Source organism: Leptonychotes weddellii, chromosome 2 (genome assembly GCF_054177405.1).
Source record: "Leptonychotes weddellii isolate Sample4059 chromosome 2, ASM5417740v2, whole genome shotgun sequence".
Classification (NCBI taxonomy): Eukaryota; Metazoa; Chordata; class Mammalia; order Carnivora; family Phocidae; genus Leptonychotes; species Leptonychotes weddellii.
In genome coordinates this window covers 10,772,191-10,786,144 of record NC_138370.1, presented here as the reverse complement: position 1 = coordinate 10,786,144, position 13,954 = coordinate 10,772,191, and the positions used below count along the sequence as shown (strand labels likewise).

At 38.3% G+C, this 13,954-nt stretch overlaps 1 protein-coding gene across 2 annotated transcripts in view; it reads right to left on the bottom strand.

The window, feature by feature from the left end:
* Positions 1-7,103: 7,103 nt before the first annotated feature.
* The window catches only part of LOC102744363 (teneurin-3-like), a 180,066-nt gene continuing 173,215 nt past the window's right edge, over positions 7,104-13,954 (bottom strand). For both annotated transcript variants that reach the window (XM_081807307.1, XM_031041596.2), the window contains one exon: positions 7,104-7,669. In XM_081807307.1, coding sequence (XP_081663433.1) covers positions 7,329-7,669 — 341 coding nt within the window. In that variant the 3' untranslated portion in view covers positions 7,104-7,328. The remainder of the gene's footprint in view (positions 7,670-13,954) is intronic.

Here is a 13,954-nt window from a genome sequence, read left to right as displayed (position 1 = left end):
GAGCCCCTGTTTCAATGCCATCTCCTTCTTCCTTTATGAAACATCCTCTCCTGTCCTGCTCCCCAGTCTCACTTGGCAACAATCTGCTCTCTGCTGACACTGACCTTGCATATTGTGTTGTAATTCCATTTACCACATTAAAATCCAATTATAGTGTCTACTTGCCTGTTTGCCCAACTAGCCTACGAATGTCTAGAAGTTGGGGACTACACTTACTCATCTTTGTTTTTTCCAGCCCCTGGTATAATACCCAGCGCTTATTACTCATTGAATGAAGATGTAGTTGCTATACTAAATAAGAAATCAATTCAAAAAGTCACATCTAAACTTTACTCACTTTTCAGTTGCTGTGTGATGATATTTAAGGGCAAGGTATTACTCATAAGATGTTTTAACTGTCCTTTTCTCAAGCTTGTATGCATTTGTGTGAATTTCCATCTGCATTTTAAAAGGTTTTACATTTGGATTATGTACAGTCTATTCATTATGGAAAATTATCCCAAATCCACTGATAAATATAAAAAATTTCCATATAGTAAACCGTCATTCAAACTACTCGGTAAATAATGTATAAGATGTTCACATTTATACCTGAATGTGCGTATAATGTTAATAAACAGAATTGTTATGACTTGAGAAGAATATTCTTTAAATAGCACCAAAAAACACACTAAAAACAAAAAAGACCCACCAGTTAAGTCTCTCTTCAAACACTTGAATACCCCCAGAATGGCAAATACACTAAGGTTCTATGGCTCTAACACTTAATTTTTCTATTTCAGTGATAATTACATCAATAAACCTGATTCAGCATTCGCTGCTGTTCAATTCATTAATTAAAACATTTTTACTGCTACCACTGTGGTTTTTCAAGGATATCAAAAACACATTCAAAAATCAAAATAGCATACATCATCAGTTTTGATATGTGCCTGGTATGCTTTACTTTGATTTCAACTCTACAATTAAGAGAACATTTAGAATATAAAGAGAGAGAGCATATACTCCATATACTTTGAACAAAAATACTTAGAACACAAATTGAATTTTGTAGAAATGGCAATATTCATGTGAAGAATAGCAAACTGCCAAGAGGTTCCAAAAATCTTCTTAGGATGGGAAATATAAATGTATATAAATACTTAAGTGATAACAACAAAGGCAGTGGACTTTATAGTCTTCTTAATTCCAGTTTCATAGTGCTAAATTAAAAAAATGAACTTAAATCATAGTTTCTGTGCTTGAGTGACTTGTAACATATCCATGAAATATATTTCATTCTCAAATGACATACGGAAGCTTTTGTTACAAGAATGACAAGTTGCTATTAAACCATAAATGTATACATAGCAAGGCAATGCGATTATTTGTATATATTAGAAACTATGTGACTGTATTCTGCAAAGCAGCACTCTAATTCTGAGCTCGACTTGGTAGGCATACATCTTACTTTTGCTGTTTCTGACATCCCAGAGCACCTAAAACATAAAATATAATTTATAACAGCAGAGCACACCAGAAGTGACGATTACATGCCAGAAGAGAGCCCATAATGGAATTGATATACAAGTTAGAGTTTAGTATGTGTAATAGAATCTCATAAAATTAGAATAACACTGAAGTATCATTTATTTCTTGCAGCAACGGAATTCCTTCTTAATTCTTACAATCAATTTCCAAAGTAGGCTGAAAGGTTCATGGATAAAGTTGAAGTAATGGAATTAAGGTAGGCAAAATAATACACCTCTCTTCAAATATCTTCAGAAAACTCAAATAGCCCCTTTGTGAAAAGAACCAGGAGAGAAATGATATCTGGGTTGTTGCTGGAAGCATCACAATTATGTGACGTAATGGGATACTCCAGTACCATTCAAGAGTTTCTCCCAAACTACTCCAGACTTCAATTGGTAATAGAATAGCTACACCTCTCTCACCTATATGCAGTCTCTCTCGTCTCTCACCTATATGCGGTCTCTCAGAAAGAGAAGAAAGAGCATTGCCCACTCTTTCAGAGAACATATTCAGCCTGACATGGTAATTTGGATTGCAAAACAGCGAGAAGTTCTCTGTTGAGAGATTGGTTTAAACGTTATCACTGCAATAGTTTGTCAAATTCGTTTAAGAAGTATATCTTCTTCGTTTTAAAGTATGATAACTCAACTTTTAGATTTTATCTATCTATACAGAAAGTAGACTTTTAAAATAGTATTTCAAAGGACAAGTAAATTGGTTCCTTGAAATGTTTTAGCTGTACAAAGCAAGTATCTATTACACCTAAAAATATTGCCCTTTATTGTTATACCTTCTTTGTCCACCAAATTAGCCCTTAATACTTTGGTATCATGCACAATTACTGTGGCATTAGTTGGGTCCTACAACAGGTATATTGCTAAGACCCCAGGTGAGAGATAAAGTCTTCCAGGAAATGATTTATTTTATCGTGTGAACTGATGAGCATCAGTTAAATTGCCTTTTAATTGACTGGCTGTCTAAGTAACATGCCTTTGAGGGAAACACTACTTTTGAAATTTCCTTTGGCCAGGAGGGGAAGGAACATTCTGAAGTCTTTGAAGTCTACAGCCATCAGACTAATTATCAGCACCATTCAATGTACATTCATTTAATTACAGTAAATTAAAAAGGATGTGGAGTTTGGGAGAAAAATAAAAGAGTCAATAAATGGTGACAGAAATTCCAGACTATGCAAAATATCAGTGCCTTTTCTGGAGATCACTGTCTCCCCCTCATCTTGCCACATGTATAAAACTAACACAGACAGAGGGAGAGTATAAAGGGATGGGGAGTGGGAAGGAGGAGAGATGTGCTGTGGGCCAGAACCATGTAGGTACTTGATATTGTGTATCTAACTTAATCTTCATTGCCACTTACAAAGATGTGATTTCTCACTTTTTACAGATGATAAGAAGAGCACACACTTATTTGGAAGTCACTAGGTTCTAAGGCACTGTTCTAAGCACATTCTAGATCTGAACTCATTTAATCCTCACAATGACCCTATAAGGGGGTCATTTACTATTTTCTCTATTTTACCCTTGTGGAAACTGCAGCACAGGAAGGTTAAGTAACTTGCCCAAGGTCACAGAGGAGGTGGTGGGACCAAATCAAACCCAGGCGATCTGCCCCCCTACAGCATGTTCTCATCTATTGCCCTCAGTGGGGGCCCTCGAAGTCAGGAATCACCACGAGGCAGAAGGGGAGTGCCAGCTCCTATGGGTCTGTCCAACTTCAAAGGTCATGGCTTTCCAAGGGGCATAACAGATTGTAGAGACAGGGAGAGGGGAAAAGATGAGGACCCCCAGCGGGGGACCACATATATCTCTGGGACTGCTGTACATCTGACAAAGTATCAAGGAGAGTGGAAGAGTTGGGAACTCGAGCTCTGGGTGATTCAGGAGCCAACAGCCTCACTGGTTGAATGAAAAGACCTAAACCCTGACTCGGGTGATTCTAAATCCAGGAAACTTTCATGATACCACACTGCTGGATGACAAAGGATGTTAATACGTTTTGGCTGCTTCTGGGAAACGATGCACAAACAAACATTTTTAAAGCTTAAAGGTTGATGTCTTGAAAAAAAGAAGTCCTTTGTTTCTGACATTTAAATAGACAGTTGGAATTGAGATCAGATGACTTGCAAAGTTTCAGAGCAGAAACTCAACCAGGGGTCTTTTAACGACACATCAGAGACAGGAAAGACGCTTAAAACAATCCAGAGCATACTGGTAATTCTACCTTTGATTAGGGCGGCTCATCGTGGTTATTTCATAACCTCTCAACAGCTTACCAGAACTGCTGCTTGCTAGGTGGCCACAAACCAAACCCTTCACTATTGAGAATGATGACGACCACCACAGTAAGCGCTGTGTCAAGAAGGGACCTCTCCAAGATCCTGAACTCGGAACAAGATTAACATTTGGAATCCCATACGAAACTCAACAGACTGCAAACATTTATTCCTTAAATGCTTTTTAACTTCAAATCCCCATGGTTGGTGAAGAGTTAGTTTTGCAAAAGAACAAATTTTATCACTTGTTTTGAGTCTCTGCTAACACAGAGACGTGTGACATGGTCTGAATGTTCTTTTACTCTTGCGGGATGCTCGGGCCATCAAAATTTCATTAGCCTCACAGCAGTGCTAGCGCCTTCTAAACTTGAACTGTTGGCCTCTTTATCAATAAATAAATGAAACCTAATCCCTTTTAGTGACTAAACTCTTCTTTGAAGTTCTAACTAGAACATCGGGCGCTCGGCTTGCATAATTTTACAAATGTTGAATAACATTCTTTTTCTGGGGAAAGCAGCCTTATTCACAGTTATTTCAAATGATGAAAACAGTCAACGAGAACTCCCATGCTAAACCAGATGAAAACAAGTCAGTGTCTGGTTCCTAAATTAGTTTCATTTTGGTGAGTTATTTCACACATGTCCTTCTAGTTTCAACCTAGAAGGGTATAACAGACCTTCCAAGGATGCATCTGAAACTAGTACAACAATGAATGATATTAGACAATTAAACTAATGAAAGGCAAAGGAAAATATCACTGGGAAATCAATAGTCTTTCAAACTTAGAGCAATGAAAAATAACAGGATAGAATTGAATTATTTCTGTAATTTTACATTAGAAATATTTGACTAGAAGTAGTAATAGTAAAAATATATAATAGTTTTGAGGTTATTGCTTAGAAAGATGTTAGAAGACCATATGGTAGGATTACAAATTTTAGTTTCTCCTATAACTCAGCTTAAGAAAAATAACCATAGTTTTTATATCAGAAAAAAATCCTCAATGCTCTTGTTTCATTCCACACTTCAAAAGGTCTGCTAAATATCTCAGAAAACTATGCCTTCCCACCTCTTAATGCAATTATTTACTATCAATGGAATCTTGCTTGTTCTGACTAATCACTGAAAATTCAGAACAAATAAACTAATCTGAAACGTTCCTAGGGACGTACATATTAAATCTAAGCAATAGCCAATGTTCATGAAGAGGCCATATCTCTTTTATTTCCTCTTTTGTTTTCTTCCCTTAGCTGATATCATTGGGAGTTCCTGGACTATCAAAATGTTTTTTTAAAAAACAACCACAGCCAAACCTTGGGGAAAAGAGTAAACACAAGTTTAAGTCATCACTTGCCCAGCTCAACAAACATTGTTTTTGACACTTTATACTCTTAACTTGGCTGACCTGTTTACTCTCAACAAATGCTACCAAATGTTCTGAATTTCAAGGCAAGGCCCTTGACACCCTCTTCCTGTCTCTCTTCATTCTGCTTCATAATCACCACCTGGACAAAGGAAAGAGTGCACCTTTTCTTGCCTTGACATCACTCTATGAACAAGGTCTATGAAATCCTGGGGAACCACGTTCCTCCTCTAGATAATGATAATCCATGCAAATGGTGAGGGCCAGTGGTGGGAGAAACTCAGTCTTCCTTTCCTCCTCCCTACCAGTTGGATATTTTATACTGTTAACTCAAAGTTGACAGTTTGGTAAGTTTTAGATTTTCCTAAGAGAAAAAAAAAAATGGCCTGTGTTGGGGCATTCACTGTGGGATAGCTTTAGTAGATACAGAATCTTAAAAACCATTACATTAACTTACATTTTACCACTACAGATACAATACAGGATACATTTGTTATTAGGGAGGAGAAAGAGATGCTACAAAGGTTGTGGGTGGAAGGAACAAGTTGACCCGATGTGAGAAAATATTTAATGGATATGGGTATGGATATGATGCAGAGAATCGAACCGAATGCCTTATCTTGCTGCGTTCTACTCTTTTCTATAACTACCATAAATTTTATTTAAATTTTATTTAAATTGTATTTTAGGGAAATCAAATACCGAGCACTACATTTGAATATAACCATTGTACCTGAAGGTTCGGATAGGCGGGAAACAAGGTTGATACCAAATCTTACGCATTTAAGGTTAGTAACTTTTGAATCCACAATGAAAACTGATATAAATACAGGTTTTACTGAGGTGAATGGATTAGCTCAGGGAAACACTGGCAGCCTGATTCGAAGACTCATTTTGCCAGAAAGAACTGTCCTTGTTTCCTGTGTGGGGTTGGAATAAAGCCAGCCTCCACCAAGAACTGGCACTTTCAAAATGAATACATCGACTGCAGGTTATTACTGATCTTGACTTTGGTTTAGCGCACTAACGCATTCTACATAAGAGAACACACTGCTTTAGTTGGTTTAAATTAGACTTTTTTTCATGCATAGAAAAGATGGGTAATAAACAGTGGGAAGCAATAAGTATCAGTTCATACTGTGACTTAGCTAAAACCGAAAGCTGAATAGAACTGCTTTCGCACTGCAAAGCAAAGCTGACAAAGTTGCTCAATAAATAATACAAATGAAATACTGTTGGTGAAACAACCATCTTTCTTTTGAAATGTCATGCAATTCTTCCATTTTAATTTTCTCCCTGCTTCTTGATGCATCATATTCACATAGCATCAATAACTAGATGAAAGTAGCAAGTGCAATGTTAATATTAGATGCCAAAGGAGAAATGTCCTTTCGTTATCTGGTATGTTGGCACTGATGCTCCAATTCTTATTAGAAGCAATACTGACTAAAAATTAAGTTTCCTTTGAAATCTGTTATTGCATATAAATGAACTGTTTTTATGATCCTGCATTATCTGTAAGAAAAAAGTCCCAATAATTTATAAAGATACCTTTCTTACAATATGTAAAGCTGCCATTTGGATATCCTAAATCCGACTTTTTTGTGTAGACTTGATTGCGGTCCCCAAAGCACATCGAAAACCATACTCTCCCTCCTTACCAAACTTTGTCTCTCATCAACTAGTAAGTTTAAAGCATGATCAAATTTGTTCTTCAATCACTTGAGCCCTGTTAATAAACTATTCTGTGTGCTCACTCATCCATTCTAAGATTCTGCAACTTCTTTGAGATATCTTCAAGAGGAATCTACAAAGACATGCTTGATTACAAGCTGGCTCTGGGGTAAACTTTACCACCACTGGTTTTGCTACTCCCCAGAGGGTACCAGGTGACATGGTCCCAGATAAGTCAAAGCTAATCTTTTTTTTTTTTCTTCTGTACATCATTAAACTGTTTTTCAAAACTATAGCTAACACATGATAGACCGCTTGCATAATTTAACAATCTGATGTCGACTATTGATTTTCTCCAGGAAAAAATAAAGGCATGATCCAAGGACATTTCTTGAGTTCTAGTGCATTAAAACGAAAAGAGAGGAAGAAGAAAGAAAGAAAGAGAGGGAAGGAGAGAAGAAAGGAAGAGAAGCATGCCCCCCACAGTCAACTAGAACAGACAGAAGCACTGAAGGCCAACATGATAGAGCAAAAGAAACGGCACTTACCATTCTCACTGTCGGACTTGTTGTCGTGCTCCGTATCTGTCAGGGTGAGGGCTGAGTTGGACCGACTTGACAGGCAGGAGCTGCGGCCTGATTTGACCCCCCTGCCCCAAAGTCTCATGGCATGCTCTGGGGACATCACTGCTTCATTTTCAGTATCAGCATCTGACCCTGCACTGACAGAGTAACCTCTGTGAGGGAGCCCCATTTCCGCACAAAATGCCAGTCCTCTTCGAGTTGCTGGTTCACAAACTCCTAACTGCCTTAGGGTAAAATTCTGTCCTAATTAGGGGGAAAAAAAGATAACAACTAGTGAGTATATGTATCATTTTTTTTTTAACGAAATCTCCCTAAAATAAACACTCAAGCATTTTGGTTTTTCAGTTATCGGCACCAGGTGTTTACATTAGCATCGCGTGGCATATGGTCAAGTGGGTGCAATTAGGGGAGGCTGGGTGGAGCTCCTCCGCTGACTTCCCACACACCCCCACTTAGAGCTCCTCTGTCAACCACTTACGCCCATAAGCACCTCGAGAGAGAGAGAGGGGCAAGCCAAGGAGCGCAGACCATGACAACTCAACCCAGAGAAAGGACTAGTTACCAACGATAGCGGTTTTTTTAGCCACATGTGAAGCAATGGAAATTGTCAGTTAGTTCCTGGGTCTTGGCTCTAGTCCTAAACGATGGGATTTTTCCCACCCAGATGTCACTCCCTTGGTAGAGAAAAGAGAGCAAATTACTTGGTAAATAGAAGCAGGGGTTTGGTTAGTCTTTATTACATTTTCCCTCCTTAAGTAAACTACTAGCAGAAACATGTATCACTTGTGTGTGCCTACATTCACTATGCTTTGGAGTGTAACATCTCGAAAATTTGCAGACATCTGACTTTCTAGACACTCTGCTTTCATAACACTGGGAAACATCTGTATGGATCAGAGGAAACCAATTTTTGCAAATAAGATGCACTCCAAAAATAAAGCGGGAGTAATATGTATTTAAAAATTAATGGTAAAATCAAGTTTCCTGTGAACCCTACAGGGCTTTACTAATAAATTGGAGCATAATAAAACTCACGGCAAGGCCATAACTTCAAGCAAAAGTATTTAAATTAGATGACACTTGAAAATGACCCCTCTTATTAATGACTTTGCCAATCATGTGTTTATTCTTGAAATTTCACATATGTTTTATGATAGTACGGATGAGAAGAGAGAGAAATATGTCTGCTTGTACGATGCAGATATATGGCTCTTCCATTTCTTGTCTCTTTTCGGCATGATGGAGTCCGAGATTTAGGCACCGACCAGAATCAAAATACATATAAAGAATAACAGTACACAAAGACTGATTTAGATGCTGCCATATAATACCAACCTTTTAAGAATATGAAGCATTTATATCACTCACAGTTTTCATTTGCCTACTTCTATCTCTTCAATCTATGAACACTTTAAAGTTAATTGGCTGGTGTGAGAAGTAATATACATTATATTTTTTAAAAAGAGGGTGTCATAAATTATTTGTGATAAAATAATAACATGTGGAATCTTCTAGAAAGTGAGTCAAACATAATGCCCGATATAGTATATATTTGGTTGTAAAGATATCAGTAGCCTCCAGGCCTCAGCACATTTTAACTAGTGTGGTTAATTGTTTTATTGCTGTGGTCATATCAGAAGTTGGAATCAGCTTTATCTTGGTCAGACTTCCAAATGGGTTCTGACAATGACACTCATAAATAATGAAAATCGGCTGCTACAATTAGCTACAAATCAAACTGCTTATCAGAGAGATCTGAATAAGTATCTGAACCAAAAAATATGTCAGAAAAAAAAAAGAAGAAAAGGAAAAAAGAGCCCATGGAACAGTGAAAAAGTGGGCAAGTTTAATGAATTAAGGCATAGTACTGTCAGTAGTTTTTAAATAATTAGTGTAGCTTGTACTTACGAGAGTAAATCCCAAAAAGGTCAATGTCATGGACAGTTAATGGAACAGAGGTAGAAGAATTTACCCACTGTTACTTATACATCACATTTTAAATGGGGCGAGGGAGGAGAGGGGTCTAAAACAGTTACATAGTACCATTAAACATGTTGATTTTTCAAAATAAGAATACTAAATAATTTTTAAGGGGCGAAAATGGATGATAAGACTCTCTGCGTCTCTCCTCTACTTTGGGAGGTGCCCACTGGAGAATAAAAATAAGAGGGAGGTTAAAAGCAGTTAAAAACTCCTTTCTAATCTCTGAAATGCAACTGAAAACATTTTCCACATTATTGACTTTTCACACTGTTAACATCTTGATGCAAAAATCTATGAGGTGAAGGAAAGCAGAAAGCTATCTTTAGTGTTTGTTATCCAGGTATGTAAACACAGCTCACTTTGCAAATAAATATCCAAGGCACCATCTCTGTGAACTGATATGTGTATCCCGAACTCCTTCAACATCTGACCCTCTGAAATCAATGTCTCCCAATAATTCAAAACTCTTGCAGGCTCTTTCTGAAATGCAAGCTGGAAAGCAAGCGCAAGCAGAGGAGTCCCTGTTAGACTGCCTTCCTGAATTAAAAAGTTTGCTTTCGTTTCCTCTAGGAAAGAACATTAAACCTGACCTCCGGCAGATCTACGGTTAAGCCACTCATTCCTCTGGTCAAGTCACTTTACTCTTCTATTTTTTTTCGCCTTTCAGGGCTCTGGTGACTTGGTTTAAGAGATGCTTTCTGTAAATGTGACTACCAAAAAGCAAGGCTAATGAGAACGGATTAAAAAATAAACACCTGGACAAATGTAATTAACAATCATAGAGAAGTGTATAATTTGACGACGAGGAGAGGATCATTTCCAAATAATTTTAGAATAGGCACTCCACCACCAATGTTGACTTTTCCTTTTTTCAAAAATACCTCTAGCCCAGACCTGCCTCAGAGCTTCAGGCTCTATTGTTGTCAATTCCCCTCTTTGGTTTTAAGGATTCTTGCTCGCTCGTGGGATCCCTTGTTTTAATGCAAACACCACTGGGGAGATCTAGCAATCAAACGAGAATAAATTAGTTCTAGCCGGTTATTTCCCACAATCTAGCAGTGTTAGCAAGATGGGCCATACTTATGGAAAACATATGCAGTTTCGACAAACGGGGGGAAGATGGAGAGAAGAAAGGTTTCTGACTCGGGGAAGAGAGTTCGCAGAGGTATCACGGAGGTGGGAGGGCTGGGCTGGGTGAGGTTGTTCCGGAGGGCTTTAGGGCAATGTAGGAAAGTGCAAAGAGAAAGGCAGAAAAGATGCTTCTGGAACCAGCTAAAAACTTGACCATCTTGCTTTGGTTTCAAGAAACACAAAAGAGATAATGAAACATTTATCCTTATTTTCCAGGGTTTCTTCAGATTGTGTTCTTTGCTCTGGTTCTAACAACATGTCCTCAATTTCCTTCTCTGCCTTTTAGAGTCTTTACATTAATTCTATTTGGCTGAAACTGGTGAAATAAGTATTTATCTCCTGCACATTAAATGTTGGTAACCTTGATCAGCAGGGCCAACACAGAGTTTCCCATTACAATTTGAAGGAGTACCCAAACAATAAATTGCAGCAAGAATAAAGTATACCTGAGCATGAACGTCATTGTGATTAAAAGGCAAGGTTAGCTTGGATTGGATTAGGCATTTGTGTTTTACAACATTCATAAATTTGAAAATCTATTTTAAAAACTGAATAAACACAATGTAGGCAGGTTGTATCATTAAAAAAAAAAAGTTCACATTTTGAAAAAGGGAGGGAAGGTCTGTGACAAAGTGGGCAGGACCAGATAAGAACAAATGTTTCAGGTAAGGCTGGCACATAGCAACAAAGCAGTAAAAGAAAGGGATTGAAAAAAACGGCTTAGCTATTTGGCCTTTTCCTCACACCGCATCTATAACCCAGTCAGAGCAGGGAAGGATTTTTCAAAACTGCAGCGCCAAGTGATGTTCACCAGTAAGCAAGACATCTACTATCTCTGTGTGAGTTGAAAAGTAACAGACTGTACTACTGGGTGGTCCAGTTCCGAACTCATGGTATTTTCTTCCCCTCCAGAGTCTAGATTTCTTTAATGCCTAGATTTTGCTTTATCTCTCCCTTGTTTGTTCTTTAAAAAAAAACCCAAACCAAAAAACAGCTTTATTCAGATATAACTCATAAACCATACATTGCATCCGTTTAAAATGTGCAATTCAATGGTTCTTAGTATATGCCTTGTGGTGTGTAACTATCACCCACAGTTTTAGACCACGTTTATCACCCCCAAAGAAACCTTGTACCCATGAGCAGTCACCTCCCATTGTCCCCCTTACCCACCTGTCCTCACCCTAGTCCTAGGCAACCACCGATCCACTCTCTGTTACTATAAATTTGTCTATTCTGAACATTTCAAATAAAAGAGACCCTACAATATGTGGACTTTTGTGAACTGGCTTCTTTCACTTAGCATAAGGCTTTCAAGGTTCATTCATACTGTAGTATATATCAGTATTTCATTTTTATGGTCAAAAAGTATTCCAACGGATGGAATATCTCTAACAGGGAAAAACTCAGCATGTCTGACCCCACATGGCTTCTATTCTGTTTAGCCTGGCCCGTGGGCATGTCACAACCAAGATTTACAAACAGTGCTCTTCACCCAACACCTTACCCCTGAAGAGATCAAGAAGTAGCCAGAGTGGTCATCGTCCCAAGTCCTCAAGATTGAGAAGTGACCATAACGCAGGGGGGAATTGAATATGTGCCCCATAGGGTTAACGAGGTTAAAATGAGCAGAGAGTTTAAAACTTGTTTTCCAGAGACTGTTTCCCTTAATCAGTTATTGGGTCATTCAGACCCCACTAACAAACTCACTGGCGTTCTCTGCAGAAGCCTGGACTCAAAGTCAACTGTTATGGTTCCAGCCTAGGAAGAAGCAAGGCCCCGCGTTCCTTACCCAGGGGTAACTAGCCCAAGACCCCATCCAGCTTATACCAGCTCTCAGAGCGTGCCCACAGCCCCTTCTCCTTGTCCCAAGATAACCTCCGGATGTCAGGGGCTGAATTCTGCCTCATTCTGATGTTAAGTCTCCATCCCAAAGTGAACACGGGATGTATGTTACATCTATGTTTGCTCAATGCGCATGCTCCATCTTTCTTCATGGATACCTTAAGTTTCCCCGTGGGCCTTCTTCATCAATATGTATGGAATCTCACCCCCTATGATTATAGAAATCCTATTCTGTCCCCCTTTGGGGAAGCGGATTTGAGCTCACCCTTCCATCTCCTCCTCTGGCTGCCTCCTGAACAGACTGTCCCCTTGCTACACACCTGATGTCTCTGTGATTGGCCTTGCTGCACATCAGGCAGGTGGACTTGGGTTCAGTTACCCCTCCATTCATCAGTTAATGGACATTTGAGTTGTTTCTACTTTTTGGTTATTATGAAGTGCTGTTGTGAATATCCGTGTACAAGTTTTTGTCAATATATGTCTTCATGAGAGGCACTGCTGAGTCATACGGTAGCTCTATGTGTCACCTTTTGAAGCCCCGCCAGGCTGTTTTCCACAATGGCTGCACTATTTTACATTGCCTCCAGCAGTGTATGAGGGGTCCCATTTCTGCATATCCTTCCTCCCCAGGACCTGCTATTATCAGTAGATTCTTATACACACTGCGAGCGAGTATATCACACAGCAGGTTTGCAGTGGGGAACCGAGATGTAGGTCAGTGGCACTGAAATTTGGGAGACTAACTAAGAATTGTTCCTTTAAACAGTAGTTGATTCTGTGGGCCTGCTATGTGAATTCATTATAATTTTATGCTATTATTTTTCTTTGCTTTCTGTTATGCTGATTTATTCTTTGAAAATGATTTTCTATTAAAATGAAAACTGCTCTTTCGCTCAGAAAGTCTACCTTTGAGACTAAAATCACCTGATCTTAAACATACATGTACAAATAATGATTCCTATGGCACTGTTGAATGAATTAAAATAACTGGAATGCTTACCAGAAAGGGAATGGCTGAATACATTATACATAGCCCATTCGATGGAACATTATGTGGCTAGCATAAACAGTGAGTTTGGACCTATCTCTTTGGATCTGGAGGGAAGCCCATTATACATATTTTAAGCAAAAAAACACAAGTTGCAGAATGGTGTGTACAGTCTGATTCCATTTTTGGAAACTAAGAGAGAGAACCAACACATTATGTGAGTGCTTATGGTTTTGAGTGTGAATGAAGGTGAGGAAGGCAAGAAAACTGTTGTGATGATCATTTAGAAGGGACTGCAAGTGAAGGAAATTAGTGATATTCTATTTTATAGTTTTGAATTTTTACTTTGCATGATAATTTCCTTAATTTAAAAAATATAATAAAGAAGAATTAAAGCCTATCTACTTTTAAAAAAACAAATATATAGTTTTTTGATTTGCTCTTTAATAGCTCCTATTCAATAATTAGAATTCTAACTTACTAGCTCCTCTTGGAAAAGCTGGGTTTTAAAAATCCTTCCTCGTTAATTACAAAGAAGTGAAATTATGTAAGAAAGGTTGGAGCAATATTTGTCTCTCACT